Source organism: Stenella coeruleoalba (assembly GCF_951394435.1).
Source record: "Stenella coeruleoalba genome assembly, chromosome: 8".
NCBI lineage: Eukaryota > Metazoa > Chordata > Mammalia > Artiodactyla > Delphinidae > Stenella > Stenella coeruleoalba.
The window spans coordinates 53,853,609-53,878,820 of record NC_137154.1 but is presented as its reverse complement, the minus strand read 5'-3'; the positions used below and the strand labels follow the sequence as shown (position 1 = coordinate 53,878,820).

At 37.9% G+C, this 25,212-nt stretch overlaps 1 protein-coding gene across 10 annotated transcripts in view; it reads right to left on the bottom strand.

Annotated features, from left to right (window-relative positions):
• Window positions 1-3,437: 3,437 nt before the first annotated feature.
• The window catches only part of EMSY (EMSY transcriptional repressor, BRCA2 interacting), an 81,393-nt gene continuing 59,618 nt past the window's right edge, over window positions 3,438-25,212 (bottom strand). For 3 of the 10 annotated variants that reach the window (XM_079928432.1, XM_079928435.1, XM_079928441.1), the window contains 6 exons: window positions 19,051-19,215; window positions 17,172-17,327; window positions 16,054-16,095; window positions 13,228-13,379; window positions 10,686-11,249; window positions 5,481-9,718 (listed from right to left, as the gene is read on the bottom strand). In XM_079928432.1, coding sequence (XP_079784558.1) covers window positions 8,960-9,718; window positions 10,686-11,249; window positions 13,228-13,379; window positions 16,054-16,095; window positions 17,172-17,327; window positions 19,051-19,215 — 1,838 coding nt within the window. In that variant the 3' untranslated portion in view covers window positions 5,481-8,959. The other 7 variants (XM_079928436.1, XM_079928439.1, XM_079928438.1 and 4 more) reach the window with 4 other exon arrangements.

Here is a 25,212-nt window from a genome sequence, read left to right as displayed (position 1 = left end):
TGGCTAAGACCCTTGAATGCCAGCTTCATACTACAGTACTGGGGAACCACTGAAGATGTTAGAGAAAAAGGACATAAGGAGATGAGACTAGCATCAGAAAATAAATGTTAAATATATTTTTCTGCTCCAATGGACCAACATAACTCCAAATATTTTGTAAATGTATTAATTCATTTTACCAGCTCTAATGGCTTAAAACTTAATGACTTCTCGTTGTTCTTAGAAAAAAGACCCAAACCTTTATAATAAGCTGCAAGATCCATATAGTTTGGTCTCCACCTTCCGCTCCCACCACGCTCACTGCCCTTGCTCTCCATGCTGCTGTCACACTGGCCTAAGTTCCCCTTCCACCACAAGGGTTTTTATCTGCTGTCCATCTACTGGACAGCTGTCCCCCTCCTCTATGCCTAGTTCAATCCTCTTCCTTAAGATTACACTTTAAACAATCCTTCCTGAGGGAAACTCCCCAACTTCCCATTTATATGCTATCATGGCACTATTTCCCTGTCATGGCATTTAGCACTGAATACATTTAGGTGTGATCTTTGATGAACATATCTCCTTTGCTAGGCTGAAGCTCCATGAGGACAGGGGCTTCTCCCCCTGGCTGACAATTGTATCCCCGATGTCAGCCCAAAGAAAGTACCCAGTAACTATTTATTTGAAGGAAGAGAAAGAAAAGTCAGAAAGAACCACTTGGGAGGAATATTACTCATGTCTTTTTTAAAAGTAGGAATTATAATTCATTCCATCTTCTGCTGTTTTAAGCCTCTTAGAGCTTGTCCAAACTCACATGGCTTGTCAGGATTCAAACCAAGGCTTGTTGGGTTTTTTGTTTTGTTTTCAAAGCAAGCACATGTTTTCAGTTACAGTGTATACATAAGCAAGGAAGAGAGAAAAAGGCAGAGTGAGCCTTCTCACAAGTACAAAATCTAGTGTTTCTTTTTTCAATATATATATAGGTCGTCAAACCTCACTTACTTAAAGGCTTACAAACCTGCAAGCAGAGGCAGAAGACTTTTTTCACTATCCTTTCTTGGAAAGGCCTTGCTTATATGGTGCTTTTTTACTCCACTTTCTCTTATCAGGAGCTTGTGACACATAATTAAACTCAAACTGAATTGAGCACCTCTGTTTGAGGCACGTAAGGCTGGTGAAAAGATAGTGTTATAGACAAACGCCAAGTTCCTCTGTCCTTCCAAAGGCTTCTGTCCTTCCTCTGTCCTTCTGTGTGAAGGCAAGTAAGGGGGGCAAAAAGATCGTGTTATAGACCAACACCAAGTTCCTCTGTCCTTCCAAAGGCCAGTCCTGTGTCTGGTGGCACACACTCCTCTAGAGAAAGCAGCAACTTGTGTGACTTGGCACCATACCTATTAGCTCATAATTTGTGAGTTTTGGTACATCATTTTTCTCCAAGCCCTCAGTTTTCTATTTATAGAGGAGTGGTATAAATACTAGACTTAAAAAAATACAGCTCGTAACTCTGTGCCTGGCATTTTTTTGAGATGAATCTGCTTTTTAAAAAATGCCTGAAATTTTACATAAACTATTTCATTTAGTCTTCACAATAATCCTATGGGGTCAGAAACATTCACTTTGTATTATGGGGAATGTGACTTCCTCAAGTTCACATGACCAATAAACAGAGGAGCCTGGGACTCAAATACAGACCACCTGACCACTATTTCCTTTGCACTATCCCAGGTGCTACTGAGGTCTCCTAGCCCAGCAGGCTATTGACAGAACCTCACAAAGAAATGTATTTAAAGGCATTTTCAACTATAAAGCTCTGTACAGTTTTAAGGATGTTAAGCAATTTGTTACATTAGAGGAAGAACGAGAACCTGATTAAGATTTTAAGGGTGATGAATTAATTTCCAGAAAACAGCTTACTTTTCTCTTTAAGAGTAGTAATATTTCTGTACTTCAAAAGCTCTCAATTTAAATAATAAAATAGAAAATAATTCAATTGAGAAATTGGCAAAGGACATTTCTCCATAGATGTATGAACAGCCAATAAGCACATGAAAAAAATGCTCATCATTAGCCATCAGGGAAATGTAAATCAGAACCACAATGAGGTACCACTTCATACACTAGCATGGCTATAATTAAAAAGGCAAATTATAGCAAGTGTTGGTTAAGATGCAGAGAAATTGGAACTCTCCTACACTGCTGGCAAGGATGTAAAATGTGTAGTCACTGTGGAAAAGAGTTTGGCAGTTCCTCACAGTGTTAAAAATACTTACCATATGACCCAGCAATTGCACTCCTAGATATTTACCCAAGAGAACTGAAAATTTATGTAAAACTTGTACACAAATGTTCGTAACAGCATTATTCATAAGAGCGCAAAAGTGGAAACAACCCAAATGCCCATCAACTGATGAATGGATAAAATGTGGTATATCCACACAATGGACTATTACTGAGCCACAAAAAGTAAGGGAGCACTGATACATGCTACAACATCAACCTTGAAAACACTATACTAAGTGAAAGAAGCTAGTCACAAAAGACCACATATTGTATGATTCCATTTATATGAAATGTCCAGAATAGGCAAATCCATAGAGACAGCAATTAGTTTAGCGGATGCCTAGGGCTAGGGTGGTGGTGGTTTCAGGGGTACAGGGTTTCTTTTGGGGTTACGCAAATGCTCTAAAATTGACTGTTGTGATGACTGCCGAACTCTGTGAATATACTAAAAAACCACTGAACTGTATACTTTAAATGGGTGAATTGTATGACATGTGAATTAATCTCAATAAAACTACTTTTTTTTTAAGTTCTCTAAGTTCACCATAAACTGCATCTGCAGTACAAAGTATTTATCAACGTTTACTTTAAACCAAATGGATTTTTCTTATCACTGTCTTTAACAGTTAGGGTTTATTAATTTTGTAGCATTTGCATTGTAATCTCTGAATATCTTTCACGTGGATGACTTAAATTTACATTTAACTTATGGACTTAAACATATGAAATACTAATAGATCTAATGTTAAGACTTTCAATAAAAGTATGCCTGGAGATGGCATCACCACCCACCTACCTAATCAAGAAATCTAAGAGCCACTCTTGTTACCTCTTTCCTTTAGCCTTCGTATCCATTTCATCAGCAGGTAACCTTGTTTATCAACTCCATTAGGGTAGGATTTTCTGTTTATTCACTACGGTATATTCCTGGTGCTTAGAATGGCACCTGGCACACAGAAGATGCTTAATTAATATTTGTCGAATAAACTGAAATTCATGCTCTCCTTGAAATTAACAACTTTAAAAGAAAAAAGATTATATCCCACACTTGATAGTTTGTTAAAATATATACTAATTTTTAAAAATGAAGACTATGGAAATTTCATTTGCCATTTCAGTTGCTGAAACATATTAAGGCTAAATTCTCAAAGGGACACAGGTATGCTATGGTGCCAGAATATGTAGAAGTAGAACATAATGACTTTATTCAAGTTTGCTCTTGTTACCTGATGCATGAATATTTAAAAGATATTTTATAAAAACTTACATCTGTAAGTAATGGACTGACCATAACAGAGGGCTTAACCTGGAATACATGGATAGGCTTAGGGGCCCATGAACCCCTAAAAATGTATGCAAAACCTAACGTGTATATTGGCATGTGTATCTTTTTGGTGAGAGAGTTCATAGTATAATTAGATTTTCAAAGAAGTCTATGACCCAAGAGGTTAAAAAAAATTACTTAACTAGAAACAGTCACAAAGTCTTTTCAACGTGAATTTGTACAACAAAATAATAACCAAGAGCTCCATCTATGGGTATAAGTCCTTATCACGTAGCAGAAATAATGACAACTACCAGAGATCAGTGCATCTTGTGAATGCTTGTGTTTAAATCTTCAGTGTCACTTCAGTGGGAATTTATTAACTACAGGGTCACAGTTTTTTTTTCCAGATATAGATGTAAAAATTCGGAGACCATTGATGAATTCTACTTACAGTACTTCAGCACCAAAAAATTGGGCAGTTATGCTGATATATGTATGTACAGTTCAACATTTGTCAGTCTTAAAACGCTTATTTATAGTGAAATCTATATAAAACCGTTAAAAATTTTTCTATTTACATTTAAAAAAAATGAAAAGTATAGTTTCCTTTGCCACAACTTGTCAAAACTGACTCTTACCCTCCCACCCTCTTACCCCTCACTCTACTTGTGACAGACAGTGATCACAAGACCAAACATATTGCTTTAACAAATGTGTCCTAAAAAGGTAGAATGTTTAAAACCATTACATTTAGAACTGTAAATGAACTTTTTATACATTTCAAAGGGGGGTAAACAAAATTATGTAAAAGTTATTTTCAAAGTCTCAGTCCAACATGAATGTGCAATTTCAATGTTAAGATAGCATCATATGAATAATTTGTTTTCCTGAACATAACTGAACATTTCCTTTGGATCAGAAAATGTTTCTTTTCCTCTGTTTCACAATGAAACATTTTCTCATTAAGTTTTCTTAAAGGAGAAGAGGGAGGTTTGGAGATGGAAAAGGTAGGCAATCCCAGCGTACAGGAAATTTGTCAGAAGGAATATGGCCTGCTTTGAAATGTTTACATTTAAATAAATAGAAGGCAAGTGTGCTGCCTAGAGCACAAAGGAACAACAACACAATAAATTAGCATACAATTGGTGAGAATGTACAAGCCACCCAAAAAGTATTTCCCACGGGTTAGGGACCTGATTTCTACCATCTAACAAGGTTTCTTTAATGCCAGTATTAAAGAACTAGTTATTTTATAAAATATGAACTGAGCAGATGTAAAATGTTAACCAATTCAGCACTTGCAGGGATTTGCAAAAACATACAAGATTTAAAAAAAAACTGTTCCTGACACACTGTTTCAAAATACAAACTATTCACATTCTCCTTTTTTGATGGTGTTTTGCTCAGTAGAAACCAGCTGAGGAACATTCACAGGAAAAGTCGCTTTCCACTGCAAGACAAACTTTTCCATTAGCCATGGTCCGACAGAGAAAGAATATCATGTCTCACGTCACTGTAGATGTGCATCTTTTTCTTTTTTCAAAAAGAAGTATATTCCCCTGTGAATTTTATCTTGTTTTAAAATGCTACTCCTGCAGCAATCCTTGTTCAAACACTGCTGTTTCAGGGTCCACAGTCTAAGCATGGGCAAAGTGCTCTCTTTAGACATCAAAATACAAGGGCTTCCCTGGACACTTGGTAACCAAGTAGGTTTTAAAGTGCACTCCTGTGTCCAAAACACTAGGACCGTTCAGCAGAACTCTGAGAGGGGCTGGGTTCGGTTCCCTCTTCTGTGCTACTGTCTATGTCCTGCTCCATTGCCGTCTCATCGTCATCCAACTGCTGACTGGTGAAGTTGTTTAGCTCAAGGAGCCCGCTGGGCTCTACTACCACATTGGAGCTGGAGTGGCAAGGAATAGCATACTGGGGAATGGCCTGAAAGAGAAGACACAGGAGAGCTTTACAGTTTAAAAAAAAAAAAAAGGTGACAGAAGGATTTCCTCAACAATAAGGAAGGAAAAAAGGAAACTGACATTAATTGGACAACTACTAGATGCCAGGCACTGTGCTAGATGCTTAATATTATTCCCATTTTACAAATGAGGAAACTAAGATAGTAAGCGACTTAATCAAGGTCACACAGTTGGTCAGTGTTAATGCCAGGATGCCATGATTCAAACCCAAGTCCTCTACAACTCAAAGTGATCTTTCTACTCCTTAATGGTGCCTCTTCTAACAAAGGAGGCTGAAGTCTGGGCCTAATTCAAGAGACAGACTTTGAAGGACATTTTTATTTGGTCATTAAGCATATTTTAAATGTAAATGTAATCAGATTTTGCTTATTATTATCTGTAAGATGAATGATTAATCTGCTGATACCATAATATATTTTAAGCCCTTTGGTAGTTCAAAGGGGAAGTTATTTGTTTGGGTCACATAATAACAATCTTTATTGAAAATAAGACTAGGGAGGACAAAACTGTCTTTTGAACAATAAAAATATCAATAGATAAACACATATTAGGCCATATTGCCTTGTCAGATTCTTTTTTCTCAACTTTATTATATACCTTCTTAAAAGGTATATCAGTTCATATCATACCCCTACTTAAAACTCTACAATTGTTTCCTATTGTACTTGCTATGAAATCAAAAGCCTTACCATGGATGGCTCCAGCCTTATGCCAAACTCACTGGTACCATAGGGTGTTTGCACTAGTTCTTCCCTTCTTCCTGGAATACTCCTCCTCCAAATCCTTACATGGTTGGTTCCATCTTGTCATCTGCATCTTAGCTCAAATGGTTAGAGTAAAAGGCTTTGAAAAGCCTTTCTTCTATGAAAGGAAACCAGAGTACTGGCTCGATCCCACCCCCCACTCCTATTATGTTCTGTTACATTTTCTTCATTGCATTTATCATCTCTTTGTTTTCTTCTCACCCTTAGAATGTAAGATCCAAGACAGTACGGACCAGAGCACAGAACTCGACTATCTTTTTCAGTGTTAGATGCCCATAACTTTAAACAGGGCCCAGCACACATTAGATGCTCAATAAATACTTTCCAAATGAATAATGTATCTTTAACATAAAAACCCCAGAGCAAAGCTGAATATCAGCACTTTGAAAATATACCTAACCAAAACAACCATCTACTGAGGGAAGATGCAAATTTAAGTTTAATACTATCAAGAAAATAGTGTAAGATGCCTAGGCATTGATTCTAGGGTGCTGAAGTTTTTTTGTTTTTCCTCCCTCACCCTCCTGCCCCTGTTCCATATAGCTAATCATTGTGAAAAAGTCTCAGGTAGGGTCAGAATTTTAGTTCAGCTCTGGCTTTGACTTGCTGTGGACCTCTGAAAAAGTCACTTCACTTCCTTGAGCTTTAGTTTAATCTTGTGTAAAATAAGATAATTAGAGAAGATATGCTCTAAAGATCATTGCAGTTCTAAAATTCTATCAATTCCACATATATAGACTCCTTCAGAACAGAAGATACATTCCTTTTGTTTACTCCTCTATCCTCACAACTAGCACAGTGCCTGGAAGACAGAGGTTAAATAATACATGTGGAATGAATGAATGAATGAATAAATGAAATACAGATTATCTGTCTACAAAGCGTTTAATATTAAACATGCTGAATTTTTACAGAATAGTTTTTAAGGAATCAAAGAACTTCTGCAGACTTCCTTCACTCATGTCAATAGGTTCTTTACTAAATCAGTAAAAATCAATACTTTGGGTCAAAGCTAAGCATAACTAGTGAGACCTGAAAATGTTCTAACCGTATATTAGTGATGATTATAATAACAGAAGCTATCCTTATTGAGTATTACTCTGTATCAGACACTTAACCAGCTGCTTTATATACATTTTCTCAATCCTCAAAACAACCCTGTGAGTTAAGTGTTATTGTTTCCATTTCATCACAGGGACAGAGGTTAACTCTGTTGCTCCAAGCCACAATGTGGTTAAGGAGTACAGGTGAGATTCAAATCTAGGCATTTCTGACTCCAAAAGTTTGGTTCTTAATCACTATGCTGCTCTTCCCTCTGGCACAGCAACCCAGCATATGGTACATGCTAAAAGTTAGTTGATATTCTTGTAGAGAACCCACTCATTAGCTGTCATCCTTGATACATGAAGCAAATTACATTTTCACCCCTTTTCACAAAGTACAGAAAATAATTTCTAAATAAGTTATTCAAAATTATTTTCAGTTTAGTGAGTATACCAATTTAAACTCCCAGGAGCCACAGTAAATTTTAGTAAAAATAGTAATAGCTACCATTTATTGGGCAATCACTACAAGCCAGGTACTGTGCTAGGTGCTTCATCTCAATTTTGTGTAATCCTTATGTCAATCGTGTAAAGTAGGCATTCCTTACTCCCATTTTACTGATGAGGAAACGAAGGCACAGTGAGGTTAAGTAGTCTTGCCCAAAGTCACACAGTGAATGGCAAAGCCAGGAAACTTCGTTTTTCACCAAACCCTACCTCTGCAGGTGGAAAGAAAACGTAACAAATCCTTTGGTCAAGGATTATTTAGTTCACTAACATTTGTTCTGACAGGAAGGAACAAATTATTTGAATAATTTAATGGCCAGATCTATTTGCATTTAAGCATTTCCCCCATATTAAGTTAAATCATATTTGGATTAATATTGGTCAATTTGCATTCTCTCATGGCTTGGCATCGCAGGAAAGGCAAAATTTACTATAGGAACACCTAAGTCACACAATAGTGAGTCTACGGTAAATACTAGACTATCCACGTTTCAATACATCCAAATTCTCAATTAACTAAAATGTGCTGCTCTGACACCTTCCAAGCAAAAACGATAAATGTCAAGAGAACAACCTGATACCTTGCAAGGAGAGAGGGAAATAAAACACAACTTCTAAAAGCTACTCTGGACCCAGTGTAACTTTTCAGTCTGGACCTGTTATACAAGATGACAGATGAGTTTTAAAATGAAGGGAATGTGAGGCATAGTTAGATCTACTGTCAATGAATAATCCATCATGTTCACTAGCCTGTACTTACCAGGGCAGGACAGTAACCATAATAAGATTTTTCAATAACACAATGATTGAAATAAAAAGCAAAGCTTTACGGTTAATCTCAGGTTAGACATAAAATTAAATTACTAAGAAACATTTTCTTACAACATGTTTCTCCAGACATTTCAGTTAATTAAGGTTTTATTGTCCTGAAAACCATAAATTTGGATCAAGAACTGTGTTTCTGCAAGGAAAGGGTCCCTGAAACTAACTTGAAATAGGAGTACAATCCAGTTATATCCCAGAAGTACAAACTACTTATATTCTTTGGGCAAAGACTGGGGAGCCCAAAGTTTGACCTGGGAAGTTGCTGATCTTGTAGGTTGACTTGCTGAGTCAACACTGGCAAGTGTGGCTTGCATCTATGAATCAAGCAGATACATGGGCCCAGGGCCCTTGACTGCCTCTAAGGTGTGCTGTTGTGACAATATCCATCAATTTTCTAGGACTTTGTTTCAGAAAATAAGTATAAATTTGTAACAGGTAGTAAACCAAGTTTGTCATATGCCATCTCAAAGATAAATCTCTTTCCAATTTTGGCTTGACTTTTCCTGTGACATCCCAAAACACACCAAACCCACAACCCCCAATATGCTCAAGATTTCTGGTGTTCCTTCCGATTCTTACCTGGATGATAATTTCTGCTGGGCTCTCTTCAGCTTTCTTTTGGACTACATTCTGAATACGCATGAACTGGCCTGTCGTAGGCACTCCTGGTGCATCGATTTTCCTTGTCGTTAGGGGAGGGCCAACAGCAGATGGACTTGAACAGGACTCTCTACATTTCTGTTGCTGGGGAGTGGAATTCGCCATCCCTGCCACCACCACATGGGTGGAGGGTAATGATCCTGCTTCACCAGTGAGCATACTAGTGGCAAGAGCCTTCTTTGGGGGATCCACTACCATATGCTCTACATTTGTATCAATCTGAGCTTCCATCAAAGACATTTTCAAAATGTCTGACACTGCTGTCTTCTCAGAGGCCTGAATGGGAGATATGCTTGTAACTGGTGATGTCAACTTAGGCACAGAACTGCCACCAGTTATCTTTGTAACTGTGGGAGGCTGGCGCCCCTCAAAAGTTATCTTTGTAACAGAGGATCCTTGGGTTATAACTGGCTGCTCCACCTGAAAACAAATTGGGGTTGTGTGTGTTACAGCTACATATCTTTGAGAAAACCTATCAAACACCCCAGACAATATGGCAAAAGAAACATTCGTGCGGTATACTAGGAAGATATTTTGAAGCTCGGTGTTTTAAGAAGAGGGCTGATGGGAAAGTATCTGATTACTTGTCAGAAACCTAGTAAAAGAGGAGGGGTCAAAAGAACCTTTGTTCAGCCAGCCAAGGTTCATAACAGTAAAGGAAAAAAAAGTCACAGCAGCCTTGTTTTCCTTTGGGATTTACATCCCCACACAGTATACCTTCAACCGATCTCAAGTTATTTCATATAATCTTCAGCTTTTTAAAATAAAAAGTAGGGTTTTTTTTCAATCTTCTGCTTCAAAATACATTTATACAAACATATTCTATATATATGTATTTATAATACACACATACATCACTTCAAAGCCACTGATTTTCCATAATATAATTTTTTTTCAATATTCACAGATAATTCCTCCAAAATCTAGAAGATAAATCTAGAAGATAAATTTATTAACCAAATCGTGATGATGTAAAACTACAAAGGAAGATGGTCAATGAAGCTCCTTAAAAGACTATATTTTACTTAGCATTATTGCCACAGAAATAGAGTTTACAGGCATGGAAATAAATATTTTATACCTAAAAATTAAAAATAATTTAGGGATATCGCTTCTAGGCACTGTTGATCAATGCTGAAGTTATTTCATTAAAAACTGCCTGGAAAATCAAGTTCTGAGAGCTATGCTTTTTTTTCTTCCTATATTAACGCGTGCATTTCTTCCCTAATGTCAACCTTCTGATGGGGTAAAGTAATACCAGTGTAATGAGGCTTTTGAGTTTCCTCTTGCCAGGAGAATGCACTGCTAATCACGATAGGGCCGTGATGTTCTCATTTTTTCCGTGAACAGAGAAGTTTAACTTTGCATGCTATCAATATTCCGTTACCTGGCTTGCCGGCTGTTTCTCTGACGAGGCTGGGAGCGGCATTTGGCTCTGGGGGGTTTGGGGCTGCACGTAGATTTTTGGTTGGTTCGGAGCCTGCTGCAGTTTGGGGAGCTGCTGCGTGGTTTTCACTGCAAGCACCTGTACTACAGTTTGTGGGGGCTGTGCCATTAAGGTAGGAAGCTGCCTGTCTTTGGCCACCATGGGATGCTGTGTGTGCTGTACATCTGGCTTGGGCTGTGCTTGTTCTTGCTGGAGAGGGGTGAGTTTTTGATGCCTGATGGAAAGCTGGGGCATTTGCGGGAGTTTGTGCTGGAGCTGGTCTGCCTGCAGGTGGATGGTCTGCTTCTGTTTAGTCTGGAAGCACTGCAGAGTTTTCACTTGCAGCTGAGTCTGTTCCAGCTGTGGCTGGCTAAGTTTCTGCTGTTTAGCTGACTGTGACTGAGTCAGGGCAGATCGATAAAACAGACCTGTCTGAGGGTCTAAAGTGTCCATCTCTTCAACCTCGCCCTCCTCAGTTCCAAGTTCCTCGCTGTGTTTGGTAAAAGCAGTGTGACTGCTTAATGCCTAAGTAAAAAAGGCACAAAGTAAGAATGAAATAAGAAAAACACCTATATTGCTACATTTTCCTCAAATTGGAAAAGACTTGATTACAAGAATCATTCAAAAAAATTTCAGAAGGGAGAACCTAAAAAGACCAAAAAACCCCAAGGTTTCTAAACCTAAAGGGGGCCTTAGATTGAGACTCTTATAATTTCAACTCTTAGTACTTCAACATTAAGTACTGCAAAAACTGGCCAAACTCACTGCAATAAGCAAAGTCCTAGAGGGCCCAGAACTTATAGGTAAGAGAAATAAGGATGCCCTGCAAGCACAGCACGACACAGAAAAAGAAAAGGCTCCCTGGCTCAGGACACAGCTCTCCAGCCTGGTCATCAGAGCTCTTCACCTGTCCAAAGGAAGAACGCAGCAACCCAGGAGTGAGGCAGCCAGAGAAAAGCCAAGGTTCAGAGAAGCCCACTTTGGCCGTGTGCCCATCCATCCAGCACGGTCCAGAGGTAGGCGTTATCTGAAGGCCGTGCCCATCCCAGTCCCCACAGAGGGCCTCTCGGCTCCGAGTGGAGACGGTTCGTCAGGCTTCACGCCAAGGTCTGCATGAACTGCTCGCTGCCCCAGCCCTCCTCGCTCTTTGCTTGGGTTCTAGGCCCACCGGGCAATGGCTCCCCAGAGACCTGGCTCCCAGGAGGGAAGGAGACCGGGGAGGGGACAAGAGTGTTCCTATCAGTAGAAAGGGAGATGGCCTGGTGTCAGTTATAACAGTGTTGGGAGGAGGCAGCGATCTTGAGTGACATGGTTAGGGTCAGCTGTCCGACCTCTCTGGGTGTCTTGAGGAAGGTCAATGTCAGGACAGCCAGACGAGGGCCAGACTCCAGGCTGAGAGCGGACACCCAGCAAAACCTCTGGCCATCTGGCTTCCCTCACTGACAGAAGATCCACCCCAACCCCATCCTTCCCACTGCCTTGTCAAAGGCTACACATCTACTCTAAACTTTAAAACTTTGAGATTCAACTGAAACCCTGCCCTATCTCATAATGACCTTACGCATATAGGTTTTTAATTCAACAATTTCTTCACTGCCTTTCCGGTAGTTTGCCTGTAATTAGGGTCAACCTCTACCAGCTGAGTAATGATAATTTATGTGGCTACTAATAATAAGTCATGCTTAAATCTGATATTTATGATATAACTTTATAATAGAGGCAGGATGCTTTGGGTTTAAATCCTGGCTCTGCCACCCAGAATAGGTTATTTAATTTCTATGAGCATGAGTTTCCTCATTTGTAAGAGAGATAATTCACCCACCTTGCAGGATCATACCAAGAATTAAACAAGTTAAAGTATTTAAAGCTCAAAGCACAGTATCTGGCACAAAATCAATGTCATCAATATATTTTTTCCTTTTCCCCATTACCCTTGGTACCAGATTTTCTGTTTCATACTAATTCATTCTCCTTCCTGTGAGTCTCTTCCTCAACTGATCACATACAGTAAAAGAAGTAAAATATTCAATAAATATGTTAAAAAATGAAAGAAGTCAAATATTTATTTACCTACTTAATGTTTCCATAAGGATTCATTATAAAAGCAAAGAGTAAAACAAATGAAAAACCCAGCAACAGCAACAAACAGCTAAACAAGCCAAATTCTGTTTCATCTGAAAATCTTACCTCAGTGATAAATCCTTCCATAACAATAAAATACATAGAAACAGTGACCAATTCTGATGTCATAGATTCATCTAGATAGCCTCACCCTTTTGAAATGTTAAGAGTTCACAGAAGATCCAAGAATACTATTTCTTAATTACTTTCTGGTGTTAAGACTCTCAGTTCATTTCCCTTACTCACTCCTCACAGATGAAAGAACTATATACAAACACTCCTCAACTCAGTTATTTCCCCTCTTATAAAAGGAGATGAAACTAAACCTTATTTCAGGAAGGAGGCAGTTACAGAAGGTAGGAGGAAAAAGAAGAGATACAACCTGCTGCATGATGTGGGTGATTGCTCCAGGGGAAGATGCTGGGATGGACTTCACCACCACCGAAGTCTGTGTTGCAGTCTGTGACTGAGCCACGTGTTGGAGGAGGGTCCGCTGAGGCTGGGAGGGCTGCTGGGGCTGGGAGCGATGGCTGACTGAAAATAGAGAAGGTGATGATATTTCTCTAGAAATCACCACAGCATCTGTAACCAGCAGTCATTTGAAACAAACGTCTGTGAGATTGCATCACAGAGAGAAAGTGTGGTACTAGGAGGCAGAAGACCAGAGTCTGCCCACTTATGAGCTGTGTGACTCTGAAAAAGTCACTTAGCTTCTCTGAGACTCTGTGTCCTCATCTGTAAAACGGGAATAACAGAGCTATTAGAAGGATGAGATGAGAAATGTATGTGGAAGCACTGTGAAAACTATTATCACAAAGGAGGAACAAATCCCTTAAAGTTATATCCTCTTGTGAGTTGTACTCTTTCTCCAGTGACCTTTACCCCATTAAGGTAACAAAACAACAATCAGTTTCTGCAATCAAATCCCAGACTAATATCTTTAAGGACAGTGAGACAGTACAAGTTCTTTAATCTCTTGGTCCCCGTTCCAGATGCAATACAAAAACCAGAAGCATTCACTCCTTTATATATAAAGTGACACTGTCTCATATCCTAAAGATGTAAGAGGTCAAGGTGATACTGCAGAAAGAGAACTGGACCAAGAGTCACAACTGGATTCTGTCCCGCTCTGCCACCAACCAGCTATGTGAATTTGAAGAGGTCACTTAAACTCTATGTTATTAACCTCTAAAATTTAGAGGTTTTATTTGTGTTTGTTTTATTTTTGTTTTTTTATTGGGATAAAAACTTATTTTTTAGAAGAGGACCAAATGAAGTAATGAATTGAAAATGGTCCTTAAATTGTTAAGTACTAAAATATAAAGTTAACAAAATAACAGAAAAGTCAGTGTTCTTTCTTTCATCTATTCAAATTTAGCTCATCTGACACAAATGAGTGAGAGTATAGTTTAGGAAACAACCCCACCTCTTAGTCTCTTGCTACAAGGTCCCATGGAGCAAACTATACATTTATATTTACATTTATATACAGATGTAAAACGATACATGTATGTTGATGCCAAACTACCGTTTTTAATCAGCCTCAATTTCAACTTTTTTTTTCTTTTTTAAATGTATTTATTTTTGGCTGCGTTGGGTCTTGGTTGCTGTATGCAGGCTTTCTCTAGTTGTGACGAGCGGGGGCTACTCTGTTGAAGTGCGTGGGCTTCTCATTGCTATGGCTTCTCTTGTCACGGAGCACGGGCTCTAGGCACGCAGGCTTCAGTAGTTGTGGCGTGCGGGCTCAGTAGTTCTGGCGCACGGCCTTAGTTGCTCCACGACGTGGGATCTTCCTGGTCCAGGGCTCGAACCCGTGTCCCCTGCATTGGCAGGCGGATTCTCAACCACTGTGCCACCAGGGAAGTCTTCTCAATTTCAACTTTTTAAACAGTATAAACAATTATCACTTCTTATTCTACAGACCTTTAAAAATGCTTATGGTCACTAGGAAACCAACTTTTTGAATCAGGAACAGATTAAAACAAATCTGTAAAATTAGCTAAGGATTTTGAGAGTATCAAAACTCTCTCAATAATCCGTGGTTCTAATTCTCATATATCTTGATCTACAATTTCAAGTAGTAGTGGTTCCATACTTTAAAAAGTCATAGTGGAGTGACCCAGGGTAAGGTGAACACTACAAAAATCAGTGTAAAAGTGCCATTTATGTGTTACAGTACAGAACTTTAAAACTAGCCAGTGAAATATAAACAAGCTTTATTTTTATAACATATTCTATCTAAATTCACAAATGCAGTTTTTCTATTGTTGCTATACATATGCCTACATGTGATATGAGGTTATAGGTAGCACCAGCAGTATTCTTTTATAAATGTACTACAGTATCTTACTGTATTTCACAGTATGCTTTATATGTACATTTTAAATTATATGTGTTAATAAAATCTTTCATATGTGTTCAATCAAACTGAAAAAAGGTTTATATTAAAATAAGTATTGAATCATTTATAATATAACTGAAAAAGAGAAAAAACAAATCATACTAATAATATTAAAATTAAGCAAGCAAATTAATGAAGTTTTTTACTGATGTAAGCATCATCAGAAATGAATGACATTTGAAAAATAAATAGTACATAAATATAATTTCTGATGAAATTATCAGATTATATGGCAGATTTCTGTTGCCCACACTAATCTTCATAATTATTACATTAAATTTATTAAGAAATGAAATGGATTTAATAGATGATCAGCTAAAACCATTTAAAAATAATCCTCATTCAAGACACTATAAATCTCTTCATAGTAATTCCCCAGAGTGCAGAAAAGTTAGAGAAAAATAATATCCACTGCAGGATGATACAAGAGGCCAGGGCCAGGAAGCTGGCTTTGAAGTCAAAGAAAAAACTCAGTGAGGCTGAGGATATATATGATGGGAGGAGATTATGGAAGGGAGGTCACAGAGTGCATACTTGGAAAACAGCTGAAGTGACCTTAACTGGGCCATGTAAACACCATAAAACAGTCACTTATTTCTTTAAACAACTCATTTTTCCAATGTCAAACGGCTCATTTCTGAGAAAGAATCCTAGTATTCTGCAAAAGGAAAGTCTCTCTCCCTTTCACTGAGTAGAGCTTACCTTTCCTCTACCAGATCAGAGTAGAGCGCATCCATTTAAGTGGTTCCCCCTCAAACAATCATATTTTACCTTAGGTTATACTACAAATGGATGCACACCACTTACCTAGAAGGGGAAAAGCAACCTCTGTCCCCTCATCAGTGCGTTCTGAAAAGGATAAGTAAGGGAAGAAATCATAGGTCTTTTCATCTATTTACTGTTTGATAATCTAGTCTATCCCCAGAGGTTATTATTGATTTCCCCAACATACTATGCTCTGCTTTTTGCTAAATAGCTCTAAAGAAAGATACTAGATGGCTTTCCATAATCTTTAATTGGATTTTCCCTTTAGGCAATTTTAACCCATTAATCTTAACAATATCTCCTAAAATGATACCAAAGAATTCCTTTTCCACTTTGTTATTTACATCCTTCAAATATTTGTAACTTTATGTTCTTTTTTAATCACTGCTAAAGAAAACGTAAGACAGGTGTTCTTTACATACTGCCTCATAAATTATCTCTCCTAACCCCTAATTATTCACATTGCTACTCTCTGAACTATTTCAAATCTCAAGGTAATGAAGTGTCCAAAACAGAAAGCAGTATTCCAGGTGTGGTCTCACCAGAATATGAAAGAATCTATTATCCTTCTTGCTCCACTTCTCTACATATGCCATCCAAAAACCTCAATAGTGTTTTGCTGCCAGACCACATTTTAAACAAATACCTAAAGTGCTTTCCACCAGAACTCCTAAGTATTTACAGGGATTTAAAATTTTCCACATTTTTTCTTTATATTTTAAAAAAATTATTTTAATTTTCCACATTTTTTTCTTTACATTTTCTTTACATTTAAAAAAAGAAAGAGGCTTTTATACCTTATTTCTCCCTTGACCCACCTCCCCTTCCCCAAAACTAAAAAATCCAGATGCATATGAATATTTATTCTTATATAAAAGATATTCTATCCTCTCACTGCAACTATTGCCCTATGTTCACAGATGTTATTTATGGCCAACTTGCAGTTTTATGTTACTAGCAAACTTTCTAACAACCTATTGATTTTTTCCCCCTGGTCATTAAAGACAGGGTAAATCCCAAGGACAATGTGAATTTGCTCTCAGAGAAAACTGGAAGAGATCTAGAAATATAAAAAATATATTCTCCCCAAAACAACCATCTCATGAAATCCAGATATGTAGCTCTCCTACCTTAATACTGCTTTTTAAGAGGACACCTACCAGTAGTGATGTATTCAGCAACTAGTTCGGACTCTACCACGGCAATTGATGGACTCTCAGGAGAATGTCTCTTTTCCTGGGTCATCTGAATAGGCACTGCCATTTGACTCAAGTCAATAGTGGGTTGTCTTGGTTTAGATTCCAATTTTTCCTTTACTGTATAAAAAAGTCAGGGGAAAAATTAACTTTTATTACAAACAAGTACTAAAACCAGAGTTGTTCTCGGGAATAATGAACAAGACCTCTGGGGTGCCACATGGGCAGTAACTAAGGAGTCAGTGAATTGAAAACAAAAAAGCAGACTGCTATGTATGGCTGTAGAGTGCACAACTTGTGCAACCATACCCAGTAGCCTAGCAAGAACTCATATGCAATCAGACTAAAATCCGCCCCTATTATCACTAGGCCAAACAATTGCATCTGTTTCCCCTGTACATACTCCCCTTAGAACATTTCCTTTACCCTTCTTCAAGGCGGTACCTGGTATTGTGGAGTTCACCAACCTGAAAACAAAGGGTGAGTAAGCAGTACACAGCATGATTTGCTCTAGGGCACACCTGCCCAGAAGAGCACAACACAGTGAATAGCGACCAGTTTAATTTGATCTATTAAAAATTCAAGATAATCTCCAAAGAAATGTTACAATATTTTTAGTGACTCTTAAAGAATAAAAATTTTCAGTGTCAGGAAAATATGGCCTCTCTGTTACTGCAAAAATGTCAATGGAATGGTCTGGAGTCAAGAATGGTTTCCATGGATAGAATAACTTTCTATATTATCACTTTTTCTACAAAATCATTTGGTTTCTACCCTCTATAAGGCTTTAATGGAAATAGCTGAGCATGTAAAAGATAAGGAGCTGAGGAAATGCCTAAAGCCAAAAATAACACCAATAGAAAGATTAACCAAAGACTTACAATAAAAGCTAGTATTCTTTGGGTAGTGTTGAGTGGATGTTACAAACAAATAGTAACCAGTAATTAAGTACACTGAATGATCATTCAGATTATTCTCACCAAGCATATAATGTAACAAAATCAAGATAATCATTTAAACAAAGAAAGCAAAACAAAACCAAAGGAATACAAAAGTCACCCCACAAATAGAGAGGACATTGAACTAGGAATCAAAAGACATGGACTCTCACTCTGCCACTAACCAACTGGGTAACCTCTCTAGGTCTCGGTTTATTTATCCATAATGAAAGGGTTGGATGAGATCATCGCTAAGGTCCCTTAAATACTCTGACAATATTTGACCTATTATAATAAAAGTCAGTATAACTAACACAGTTTTGCCTAGAGCTTATCAAAGATATTTAGTAACTAGAAATACTGATTGGATCTTGTTAAATAAGAATAGCTTTGCATGGAAGCTCAAGTTGTTAAATTACACAAAGAAGTATGAAGATAAAAAAACAAATTAGAATGCTAGCAAGGCCATTAATGGTGTTTTAGGACCACAAAACTGCCCCATCAATATCAAGGAGGATGGCAGGGGCCCTCCAATCTGCCTCCTACTATTCTTGAATAGAACTGGCAACTGTACTGCATTTATCTCCGTGCTTAGAACTCATAGACCTACTCCTTTCTGGTGACAAAAGGCAACAGGATTGTCCATTTTAAGCAGGAGATAGAGAAGAAAGAGCTCTGCCATTTTTTTCTTCTTTCTACTGATTATAGTCTGTCTATCCTTCAGTACTCCTGTGAACATCCTAATGAACTGACAAGTAAACAGACTGCACCAATGATTATAGACAAGTCCAGAGGGGGGAAATGTGCTCAAATAATAACAAAGAAAATATAACAGTAGTAGTATTTTAGCACAACCCATCTCTAGAGAAAACATGCTTCATTCAATTGAGCATGTGAATTCATACCTGTTGTCTGTTGGAGTTCTAACAGAGCTTTGATTGTTGAAGTAGCTGATTGTGATTCACTGGATACATCCTGATAAATTATGGTGGGGCTAGTCTCCATTGCAATCTCATGTTCTGACCAATCCTGACGCCGGGAAGCAATTACATGAACTACAGGCTGGGAATCTGTTTTATATTAGTTAAAAAAAAAAAACCCTATAAACAAAGTTTCTCTTAAAAAAAAACAATTTGTTTTTTTTTTAATCTTTGTTTTACTATAAACTTCATGCTTTATCTCCCCAAGAAGACTGTAAGCCCCCAGAGGGCATAATGTCTTTCATGTCTGTATTCACTTATTCATTCACTCACTGATTCAACAGACTAGGCACCCATGTGCCTGAGTCAACATTTGGCACTGAGGATATAAAGGAGCTCACAGAATAATCAAAGGATGCTCAAGAAGCACACAATCTGGTTGGAGAGACAGACATGTAAAGAGACAAATTACAATTCAATGTTATAATTGCTATAATAAATAGGTGTGCGTTTGCGTGGGTGGGTGCATGTTTGTGTACAGTAAGAACAAAACGCTGTATGAGTCTTGTTTTCCCCACTGCACCTAAAAATGTGTTCTGTATTATAACCTGAGCATTCAGTGAACACTTATTGGATGGCTGAGTTACTGAAAGGAAATCCTGTCCATGACAACAAGAATGGATAAATGATCTAGAAGTAGCATGATATGACACGTATAACATTTGGAGTTCAAAGGCTTACGTTACAGTCCTAGCTCTATCAATTATCAGCAAGTTAATTCTCTGGGTCTCAGTATCATTATTTCTAAAATGGCAACACTAAAATTACCTCTCTACCTCACAGGATTTCTAAGGATATAATGAAATGACATACATAAAAGAGCTTTATAAACTATGAAGGACAATAGAAGTGTTTTATTTTGTTGTTGTGGGTTGAAAAGTTCTAAGCCTTTTTGTTAGTTTCCAAATAAATTATAGCCCTAACTCAAGGCGTATTATATTCATGCTATATAAGTATGCATGTAAATACTAAATACACATCAAATCAAACAACAAATTATTTATTGAGTTTTCCGTCTACAGAATAAGTAGGTTGTATTAGACTATTGTTAAGTTCCTACACTCCTTGGTCCAAGATACCACACAGGAAATTATACAGGCTATAGAAGCATGACTCTTACTCGCAAGTTTAGATTATAATGGAGGAGACATAAAATAAAGATATACATATAGCTTTGTATTTTGGGATAAAGTCAAATGATTAGGGCAAATAGGGCAACTATATAGAAAGAAAAAGACTATTGTGAATTGGAATGGTCAGTGAAAGCATCACAGAAAAGAATTCATGCAGCCCTAAAACCAAGAATAAACAACTTAAGTTCAACCTTCTATGAACTTTGTATTTTCAAAAACCACAAAGTTGTCCAAAAAGGTAAAGCGGGGGGGGGGGGGGGGATGACTCTTAAAAAAACAAAAACAAAAAAACTGTCTTCCTAAAGAAAACAAAATCAATATACAAAATATCTGGAATTTTTATTTACCATTAACAAATTGTATTTCCGCTCCCCACCCTAGCCTCTAAACACTAGGTAGAATATATACCACACCAGGGATGTATAATTTCCATTAAACTTAAAAAAAATCTAGATGACTGAAGGACAATATCCCGTAGTAATATCAAATGCCACATGAGGCATGTAACAGTTTTTCTTTACTCATTCTAAGTTGATATATAGAATTTAAACTTAAGAGAACTGATTATATTAGGGAATCATTAGTTTTATATAAACTAAGTTCTCAATTTTAAGAATTTCTCATGATGCTATAAGTACCCCTGGCTAGGTGAGAGGACCTATAGGCAAAGAATGACTTTGCAACCCAACTCTGTAAAATACACACACTGAATACCCAGAAGAAAGCAAAAACTGCACCGGTAGAGAGATAAGGTAGAATAAGACTGGAAAAGGAGAACAAATTTCCACATGGGACCACCTGTCAGAGACATCACCCCACATAACATCATCCCATAGGGACTGGGGAGATTGGTCTTTCTCTTTCTGCCCATACTCAGAAAGTGTAGCTGACCATACAAAGCACCAATGCAGCAACCCCAAATGCTGTGACACAGAATGAGGGTGTGAACCTAAATGTGAAAAACATTCCTTGAGTGATTTTCCTCTCTACTTTTGGCTTATGCTTAGACTAGATAAATCTACTGCCTACCAAATCTGATGCTGGGGTCAGAGTGCAATGACTGAGACACCAGGAGCCTGATCTAACAGTTCCATTTGATTATGCAGTGTGCATCCATCTAGACTTTCCTATGTCTCTTGAGGATGATGGCCTACTGACCCTCAGATATCTTTCCCCACAGGTCATTTAACAAATATTTATTGGGCATCTACTACATGTTAGGTACTAGAGATAAACACTGTATTGCTATATTCAAAGGCAGATTCAGGCATCTCTATGGAAGAATGTCTCCTATGTCTTTACAATAAAAAGCCTATATCACATTTGCAAAGAATCATAAGATCTCTCAGCTAGAAAAGACAATCTAAAAGTATACTATCATCAATGATAGTATGATCATTGATAGATGATGATATCATCAACTATCATCAAGTAATACTATCATCAATCCTATGCTAAAATCTTCAAAATATCCCTAACAATCTAGGAATCCCACACCACAGAACTCACTGTTTTCTAAGACAGTTTCTTTCCATCTTTGCACTGTTAGGACAATTAGAAAATTTTCTTATATAGAGTGGAAACAGGTCTTCTGATCGCTACTCAATGGTTCTAGTTCTGTCCATGTACCTACCAAAGACCAATTCTTTTCCCTCTTCCATGTCACAGTCCTCAAGATAACTGACAACAGTTCCGTGTCCCCCACAACCCCACCCAATTTTCATCTTCTCTTCTCCATGATAAATGTCCTTTCTCCACCTACCATTCTTCATATAAAATGATTCCCAGATGCCTTATGCATCTAAACCATCTCTTCTAAACTAAACCCAAGATGTCTATATCCCTTCCATGATATAATAGGTACCTTCCCTCTGAAGTACTGTCATAAAGCCCAAGGTCTTCACAGTATTTAACTGCTTATACAGCTTTGCCCCACATGTTCCAGAGAACATTAATTCCTCAAGATGTTCTGCAAAAGGGACTTCCCTGGTGGCGCAGTGGTTAAGAATCTGCCTGCCGATGCAGGGGACACGGGTTCGAGCCCTGGTCCGGGAAGATCCCACATGCCGCAGAGCAACTAAGCCCCTGCGCCACAACTGCTGACCCTGTGCTCTAGAGCCCACAAGCCACAACTACTGAATCCGCATGCCTACAGCCCGTACTCCGCCACAAGAAAAGCCACTACGATGAGAAGCGTGCGCACCACAATGAAGAGTAGCTCCCACTCATCGCAACTAGAGAAAGCCCGTGAGCAGCAACAGACCCAACACAGCCAAAAGTAAATAAATAATTTTTTTTTAAAAAGATGTTCTGCAAAAGAAGGGTTCCATGGCCAAAAAAGTTGGGGGCATTTTACATTATATCCTTCATCTTTCACAACATATATTAGCATATAATGGCTCTGAAAAGTTCTGCAATAAGTATGTTTTGCTTAACCTCGATTTATTCCTCACCCTCACCATGACCTACCAAGATCATGAAGCTTCTGGAAAAACCATCCTAGAAACCAAGTTGTGGCCTACTTAAAGCAATGTCTTTACAGGATGCATTTTTATATTTGCCTCATGCCATGTTCCATCTTAAATCCTTACTCTTGGTTTTGTCTCCTTTTTCTCTTCCATTTTACTTCACATAATCTTATATTCTAGCTAATCTACCTTAAAACCTTTTGGAAATAAAGAGAATATAAATAAAGAAAACTTTTAACATTTTTTCTTTCTTTTTTAAAAAAAATCTATAACCCAATAAGCCCAATAACCCTATTCCCAAGTGAGAAAGGGAAAATAAGAAGATCCAAATAGGAAGGAAAGCTCAGGCGCTGTGGAAGGCATACGGTCCAATCTTCAGTAAGTGATCTAGGCAAGTATGACCTTGAACTATTAGGGTTGGTCATCTAGCTATCAGTATGTAAAAATACTTCAGGGGTATACAGCTTAAAAGGCCCACCCACTAGGTTAGGGGAAATGCCAAAAAGGAAAAAATGTTTTGGACTCAGGCAACAGAAATTAGTTTATAAGGCTGAAGTTTAACTCCGTATCACAGTTATTATGGTTGCTGTTCTGCTGTTTGTTCATTCAGGGACTTTTACTGGGTGTCTACTTAGAGCTAGCTAACCTCTTCGCTAATTATTGAATATATAGAGATGAATATGATCCTTGCCTTTGAGAAGCTAGTAGCCTAGTGGAAAGGAAAATAATTATATTAAACAAACAAAAAAAAGTACAAAATAAAATGATCAATGATAAAATAGCTGGTAGTACAAAGCAACTTCGGAAGCGTAGTATATAGAAGGAGTGATGAACCCTCCTAGGGTGATCAAGGAAAGTGCCACAACAAGGTGAAGGTGAAGGTCTCTATTCTAGACTGTGAGGAGATAGTTCAGAAATAAGGTATAAAAAAAAAAAGAAGAAAGAAATAAGGTATAAGGCCTAAATTGCTCCTCCTTGCGGGTGGGGAATGGTGGGGAAAGTTTCGAAACCACAAGTAGAATCAAGAAATTCCTTGGCATAAAAGACATCCTTATTCTAAGACTTGTGTAAAGGAAGTCACCAGAAAAAGGATATGAAGTCAAGCAAAGTTGATTCATTATTACAGTAGAATGCCAACTATCTAACAAATAATGGGCTTTAGAAAATTATCAATGGATGCTTAAACTAGTAGATAAATGTTTTATGAGGAATATGATACTTATATAGTCGCAAAGCATCTCCCATAAATTACCATTAATCTCAGAGGGAAATATGGTAACTTCATAATGCAAAAAAAACGGGAAGACATCATCTTAATTAACCAAGAGATCGACATTAACGTCATCAATATTGGGACAAACTGACATCAGTGCCTCCTGATAAGACAAAGCTAAGGATATATCACATCTGTAGAATTCCTGCTGAATCAAACGATAAAGAAACATCAGACAATACCAAATTGAAGACTATTCTACAAAGTAACTGATTATTTCCTTCAAAAATGTCAAGATCAAGAAACACAAAGAAAGGCTGGAGGATTATCCAAATTTAAGGGGAAAAAAGAGCCATGACAATTAAATGCAACTAAATGTAATGCATGATCCTAATTTGGATTGTGGACTGGTGGGGGGGGCGGGTGGTGGTAAAACTTCAAAGAACATGATTGGACAGCTGATGACATTTGAGTGGATTGTAGATTACAGAACTGTAACTTCATATGTCTTGATTTTGATAACTGTATTTTAGTTATGAACAGACTAACCCTTAAGAAATATAAACCTACAAATGTAAGTATTTAGAGGTAAAGGACATAATATCTACAACTTGCTCTCAAATGGTTAAAAAATTTAAAAATTATAGACACAGGGAGGACAGAAAGAGAATCAACAACAAAGCAAATAGGGCAAAATATAAATAAGTGGTGAATCTAGGTAAAGAATATACACAGGAGTTTTTTTTTTTTTTTTCGGTACATGGGCCTCTCACTGTTGTGGCCTCTCCCATTGCGGAGCACAGGCTCCAGACGCACAGGCTCAGCGGCCATGGCTCACGGGCCCAGCCGCTCCGCGGCATGTGGGATCCTCCCAGATCGGGGCACGAACCCGTGTCCCTTGCATTGGCAGGCGGACTCTCAACCACTGCACCACCAGGGAAGCCCACAGGAGTTCTTTTTAATCTTCTTGCAACTTTTTGTAAGTTTGAAATTACATTAAAATTTACTAAAAAGAGGTGCACTAAAAACTACAAAAGCGATATAAAGAAAGAATGGACTCTTATATAGTGCTTCGATTCCCCGTTAAGTATGACCCTCTTATACCTTGAAAACCAAACATAAGTCTTAGACTGATCAAAACCTTTATCCCTTTCCCTGGCGGTCCAGTGGTTAAGATTCTGCATTTCCACGGCAGGGGGCGTGGGTTTGATCCCTGGTCGAGGAGCTAAGATCCCACATGCCCTGAGTTGTGGCCAAAAAAACCCCCAAAAAA